We start from the raw sequence: 7,346 nt of genomic DNA, 5'->3' as shown, positions 1-7,346 counted from the left end.
GCAAGATGCCAAAATGTTCCAGGTACTCATTAAAATAGGCACTGCAGAACTGGAGACTGTTATCCAAAACAAATCTTTGAGGAATACCTTTCCTGGAAAAATTCATATTCTAGAAATTCACAAATGATAAACATGATCACTTTTTCAACCATCTTGACTTCTGGCCACTTGAAAAAATAACCATCCTGAACAATGCCAAAAGCTTCTCTCTGATCAATTATATATATACCTACTTGCCTTTACGGTCCTCCTGGAAGCTCTGCAGGATGATTTACACAATTTAGCAGTTTTGCCGCTGTTCATACATGCAACATAATGAAAAATCCACTCATCAATACTCCCATCCATAGATTGCGTCCAGTATAACTGTCAAGCTTTCTTCTTGGTAGCTGACATGCGCAAAAGGCTTTAATGGCATTGGGCAAAAATCTTGTTACTTAAGTTAAAAGGAGAAATAATCTTGTCTCCATGTGAACTAGGCCACTCATGACACACAATTCATCCTTTACTTTAAAGTAGGCACTCAATTCTCTTCTTAATTTCCTTTCTACCAGCCACCCATTGCTACAACATTCCACTACTTTATTAAGACTTATACCAGACAATATGCTATCTTCTCAAATCTTCGTAGTGATACTATGTCCTAAGCAAGAATCAGAACCTCTTGCATTCTCCAAAGTGAATGCCACTTCACATTTCACCTCTACAAGAGAAATCTCAGTAGAGTATTCAAAAGGTTTCCTTGACAAGCAAACAGCGTGCACAGTTCTAGCTCCCGGCACATATTTCAGTTTGAAGTGGAATGCCTGAAACTTGCACTAGCCGATCTGGGAGTCAAATACTTCCCCCACAAGGCACTAAAATGTAACCAGGGGCTTGTGATCTGTCCGACTAGGGAATCTCATACCCCATTCAGACATGCTCTGATGCCAAAACGCACAATTCTTTTTAAATTACTAAATAATTACATTCGGAGTCTTATAAGGACCTGGACACTCTCTTTCCCATTTCTTTGCGTCAAAAAAGGAACAGTTCCCACGGCACTCACGTCCTTACAAATGATACAATCTTTTCCCACCACAGAATGTTTCAAACAAGACGCATTAACTAGGTCATTTTTCAGTAAAATAAATGCCCTCTTTTGTTGCTTGCTCAATTCAAATTCAGCATTCTTTCTCAGCAACTTATTTTAATGCTCCATCTTAAAGACATAATTGTCAATAGACTTTGAGTAGACCTCTGTTAACCCTAGCAAGAAGACAACTTTTCTTTGGATTCAGGGGTAGAATTGCCTTGATATTATCAATTGTTGGTCTGATTCAATCAGCTGAAATAAAAGACCCAGTACTTCCACCTTATTACATGCAAAGTGAAATTTGGCCATTCTGAGAGTTAAGCCCTTCAAATTTAATTCCCTCAAAACCTCTCAAATTCTCCTCATGATTCTTCTAATCTTTCCCAAAAACCAGACTATCACCTTGGAAAGCTACAATACCTTTCAGTCCTTCAAGCGTTTCCTTACATAAATCTCTGGAACACCGCAACACCGCCGGCCAGGTCGAAAGGCATTCACTGTAACAAACCTTCAGGTGTGATGAATGCAGTTTGAAACTTTGTATCCTCATGCAGAAGAGCCATGTTTTACGCGCTGATTAGATACATTGTTGTGAAAGCTGTAGCTCCTGAAATAGTGGCAACAAACTTGCAAATGTTCAGTAAAGGATTTTGCTTCACAGCATAATTCACACTGCACGTCTATGCACAAGTGTAGTTCCCCCATACAATTTCAAGGATAGAACTACTGGAGAGACCCTGGGTGATGATTATACTACCTCAATTATCCCTTGGTCACATAAGTCCTTTAAAGTCCTTTCCACTTTGCTCTATAACTGATCGCAACATTGCTGGCTCTGTGTTGTACAGGTATAGCACCTTCTTTAACAATATTTTTATGTTTAAACCACTTCTGCTCTCTCCGTTGCCCTCCAAAAACTTCAGTAAACTTACTCTTCAGATATTGCAGTAAAACCTTATCATCATTTTGCTCCCCTTCATCTCCAACAGAATACACAGGGGAAGGTCAACTCTTAACCTCGTCTTGATTGGGCCAACTCAAAATTGATTTTCCTTCCCCTTAACTTAGCACGGATGAATCCCAACATTTGTATACTTTGACCTGTACAACCCTCAGGGCTTACCTCTGTCGGATTTAAATTCCTTCCAGTCCATAGTGACATAAATAGCTCTTCCTTGGGCAGCAAGCATACAAATATGCCATCATGTGTACATCAGCACCATTCACTTTTATAATAGGAGAGGTTAATGTCCTTGAAACCTCAGCACACCGAAACTCCAAATTTTCTTCAGATTTAATGAATCCTCACCATGAGTTTCTTCCTCCGCAATAATGTTAACTTTTTTTGTAAAACCACTCTTGCATTCATGTGCACAAATGACAGTTTTTTTTCCTGAATTTGGTGCAAGTCCTATCAATTGCTGGGTTCCCTTGGAAGTTCCCGACGTGGTTATAGCTTCCACATCTGTTACACTTGAAGCTGTCTCTCTCCCCTTTCATATTGTCATCACTGTTCTTACCTTTCTCCCTGATAATGTTTACTTCACCAGACATATATCTGGCTTCCTGCACAAATCTCTCAGAATCCTCAATTCCTGTTGCTATACTAACTGCTTCCTTCAACCCATACTGTTCTCAGCATACAAATTACTGTTCTTGTACTTTCTTATTTTTACACCGCATTGGAATTTGGTCCTTTAAGACTTGTTCAAAGCTAATGAGCTCAAAATCACACAACATTGCTAAATACCTCTATTCAGCCAAGCACTACTCATTCTCTCATTGTCCCCTTGAGTAAAATTTATATTGTTCCATGACCACATTAATACTCTTTCCAAACCCAATTGCTTAACTACATAATCAAATGAGTTTAAAGCTGGTGCTCTAAAGAGGGAATATTCTTGAACTCTTTAAGTCCCGCTTCTCGTAGAGTATGTTTAAGTAATGCTAACTTGTGGGTTGAAGGAGAGTAATCCCCTTCAAGCACCTCAATGTAAGCTAAAAGTACTTCAAACCAGTCATCCCAAAAAATGCAGGTGGCTTTGCAATGGACAACATTTTGAAGTTTGAAGATAGGATAACAATAAGTGCAATATAAAACATTAACTCAACTAAAGTAGTCACCATAATCTGGGATGAGAAGCAGGAACAATACTAGTACTGTTGTCCAACAGATAAGTAACAGTAGTACTCCAGAGAATGCTGTGCCTGTCACCAAAAAGGAACCTGTCAGGCTGAACGAAATGTCACAGATTGATGCTTTTCTTTGAAAGAATTTTCTTTTGCCCAAACAACAGGTTTTTTTAAGGAAATGTCAAATATCACTGTTCTTAAGTACAATAATACCAAAATATGGCTGCCACATCCAAAATAGAATTTATACCAGCAATCAGCAGATTTATTCCACTTTCCCTTAAAATATGGCACCCAAAAAGGAACAGTAACCAGCAGTATTTTTTAAGTAATATAATATGCACTTGTCCCACGATATGGCCACCAAAGTGAAACTTGCAGATATTTTCCTTAATGTTCTCCCAAATAAAATAAAATTGTGGCAGAATAAAAAAAAAAAGTCACATTGCAGCAACACATAACTGGGCAAAACTTCAAATTTACAAAATGAGACTGCCTTTAATGATATACCGCATTTGCGTTTCACTACATCCCATAAAATATGGCTGACAAACCATGCATGCAAATGTATGCATATGTGCTCCTTGTGAAAGAGCAGAATGCCATCACATAAAGTGAATGTTAACCAATGGCTGAAGTGGACTGGCTCATTTCCCCATTTTGTATACTGTAGTCGGCGGCAGAAAAATGTGAATGGCACAGCAACAGACCAGTGGATGAAGAAGGCTCTCTGAAAGCCTACATAAGTAAGCATATTATATATATATAATTTTATTAAACTCAAACTAATGCCAGACCCATAAACAAACTAAATACATCAAGGCTTCTACTTCAGGTCAGAGAAGATGCAATAGAACATGAAATCGCCACATAAACATAAACCTTTGCTTGATCAATGTATACATGTATGCGACTACATGTCCGATTTCTAGTTTCATAAACAAGAACGTGAATAGTAAGAGCTGAGAACTAGGTATTTCCTACAACTGTTTTGCTCCTTCAGTCAAAGCAGATGTTTAACATTGTCCCCTCAGACAAGTCAGGCGCTTAGCACTACGCGAGTACACAATGCACGTTTTATCACTGCCTCCTAACAAAAGGCAACAGTTTCAGCAACACATTTGCAAAAGGCAAAAGTGTAACACTTCACTTATATCCTCCAGAGTTTTATATCATTTATAGAAATAACAGCATTTTGTATGTTAAGGTGGTTCAAGACCTAAATAAGTGAGGTCCCTCCAGGGTAGAGGGTGGGGGAGTGTGTCTTGAAGACCTGAGTGCTTCCCTAACTCCTTCCCACACCAGAAACGTGAGGTAAAGCAGACCTAGGTGGCTGTGGATAAACAATCCATATTTTGAAAGTTTTAGCCACCTGAGTGTTATTGATGTGACATGTTTTAGAGTTCCTCTTTAACAGGTGTTACGTTTAAGAGTACAAGGTGTTGTGATTAACTTGCTGCACATTTCCATTTGACTCATTCAGTTGTTTACTTAATGTGTAACAGTTTTTGTAGTTAGAGTGTAACAAAAGGTGGGGCTGAAGAGTGACAGATGCTGATTCATAGTTTGGTATTTGGTTGGGTCAATGTGTCACAAGTTGGGTTTAACATTTGAAACGTGGTAGGGTGGCGTTGGTGAGTAGTTGATTAGTGAAAAGTGCTGTGGTTAACGTACAACACGTAATAATGTGTGGCGTGCTGGGATTAACTTCTGACAGTAGATGGTGTTAACGTGACGTATTGGGGTTAACATCTGACAGGTGTCTCAGTGGTCATGTATCAGGCTAGGCGCAGTGTCTGTGGTTTCAAGTCTGTGCCCGCCTCCATGCCAGTCTCATTCGCTGCCTCCGCTGCCGTGCTGAAAGACTGACCGGCTGCTTCCCAAACCGTTGCAAGATCTCCTTGATGCGTGCCATGTTTGTTTTGGTGAGCCTGAAGTCGCAGCGGGTAGCACCCATGTCGTATCCCACCGAGCAGTCCTTGGTGGAGGGGCTAAAGCCCTCAGCTTTGGCTGTCACCACATATTCGCCAGGGTTCAGCAGACGCCAGTAATCACCATCAATCGCTGCAATGAAAGGCAGAGAGAGAAGTTGGCAAAGAACATGTCACCAACAAGAGTGATATCCTCGCGCTGTCATGCATTATTCTGAGTACCTTGCCTGAGTCTTCATCTGTAACCTTGCCCGTCTAACTCTGTTTATGTTTAAGTCGTTTCCAATCCATGCACGAAATCAGCCCTCATTTGCATTTAAAAAAATATTTTCCAAGTGTACATTTTACGTACACTTAGATGTACAATAATGTAAAATGTACAGTTATGTACAAATGTACATTTTACGTCAGTCATGTAAATGTTACATCTATGTTATGTGTTACATTAATGCAGTGTATTCTCTACAGTGTCTCTCGATAAGGGTGTCCCAACCGTGAGACAGCCTTTAAAACAAATCTATTACAACGCATGCCATTACATCGCATGTCGTTGCAAGGCAAAAGGTGTGCAGCAGTGGGTAAAAGGTGTTGGATTCAACTCCAACACCTTCCCTACTGTTGCACACACTGGAGTTGGAATAGAAAATTAATCTATTCCAACTTCCAGAGCCCCCCCCCACAGAAAGTCGGAGTAAAAGCTTGCGTTGCAACGGCATGCGTTACAATGGCATGTGTTGTAACGTCATCTATTCGTCCCAACCACACATTCTTCTCTTGGCTCTCTGCGATTTCCTGCTGACCATTTGTAATAAAAGCTCTTTTCGCTGCCTGGTTAAATAGTTTCTGCAGGGGCATAAAGGTGTCTATGTTTCAACATCTTACTCAGATGAAGAAATATTTGTTAATTATTGTTGACTGTCTGAAAAGGCAGGGTCTTGGGTCCTCAGAAGCAGGAAATCTGATTAACTCTAGCTCCACTCTTGGGGTGAATGTGCTATACAAATACTGATAAGATGATACAACATAACATAACAAAACATAGCATTGAGGAGTAAGCAATCTAAGTCACGACTATTCCTGAATGCTGATTCCATTTATTCAAAGAAACACTCTTACCAAACCTTAATCTCAACTGCTTAAGTACATAATCAAATGAGTTTAAACCTGTTCCTCTATAGGGGGAATATTTTTTTAACTCTTTAAGTCCCACCCCCAGACAATGTTTAAGTAACACTAACTTGTAGGTAGAAGTGCAGTAATCCCCTTCAAGCAACTCAACGTATGATAACAATATTTCAAACTAATCCTCCCAGGACGTTGCAAAAAAGCAGGTGGCTTTTCAACAGACACATTTTAAAATTTAAAGAAAGGATAACAATTTGTTCAATATCCAGATTTTAAAATGATGCAAGGTGTGTAATGGACAATATAAGCCCAAGTAACTAAGGGCAGATGTATTAAGTAATTGTTTACAACAAGAGGTCTCAAATTAAGCATCACGTTCTTGCGCATGGATTCTGATTTTGCATAGAGACCTATGTTATGGTAATAACTAATAATAATATTAATTATTCATATTTAATTATTAATTAATAGGTAATTATTAATATAATTATTAATTATTAATATTATCTTAATAAAATGATTAAAGCGCATATTCACCAAAGGTATTTTTGTGCTGGAATAGCTAGTCTGATCAACACCAACTAGGGTTACTTAATACCATAAGCCATCTTGAATAATCATGTTTTTAACAATGGGCGGAAGGACCCTAGGTCATGTTCCAAACGGATTATAAGGTAAGGTAAGGCATTCAAAGTGGACTGGGCCAATACTGAGAAACTACAACCTCCTGATCTTTGTTTGTGAACTCTTCAAATGATAAGTGGTTTAGCCTGACTGGATCTTACATTTCAGGGGGTGGTGGCTGTATTTCTTAATTATCTCTACCAGGAAACTAGGGTCAATTCTGTTCAGGCATTTAAGCACCATACAGCATACTTTAAAGTGGATACGTTCCTGTACTGGAAGCTAGTGTCACTCTCTCAAAAGCTGGGTAGAGTATGATTGCTGAGGCAGGAGAAAGATCAACCATGCTGCTTTATTCTGAATAATTTGTAGTTTATGTAGAGCACTGTGGGATAACCCTGCATATACTGAATTAGCATAGTCCAGTCTTGAATCGATGACTGACGTGACTATAGTTT

General features: G+C 39.1%; 1 protein-coding gene across 1 annotated transcript in view; it reads right to left on the bottom strand.

Moving 5' to 3' along the window:
• Nucleotides 1-3,680: 3,680 nt before the first annotated feature.
• CPXM2 (carboxypeptidase X, M14 family member 2) overlaps nt 3,681-7,346 on the bottom strand; it is a 381,585-nt gene continuing 377,919 nt past the window's right edge. Inside the window, exon 14 of the mRNA XM_085601678.1 lies at nt 3,681-5,272. Coding sequence (XP_085457804.1) covers nt 5,013-5,272 — 260 coding nt within the window. The 3' untranslated portion in view covers nt 3,681-5,012. The remainder of the gene's footprint in view (nt 5,273-7,346) is intronic.

The sequence above is a fragment of the Triturus cristatus genome, chromosome 1_2 (genome assembly GCF_964204655.1).
Source record: "Triturus cristatus chromosome 1_2, aTriCri1.1, whole genome shotgun sequence".
NCBI lineage: Eukaryota > Metazoa > Chordata > Amphibia > Caudata > Salamandridae > Triturus > Triturus cristatus.
This window is presented reverse-complemented; position numbering and strand designations above follow the sequence as displayed.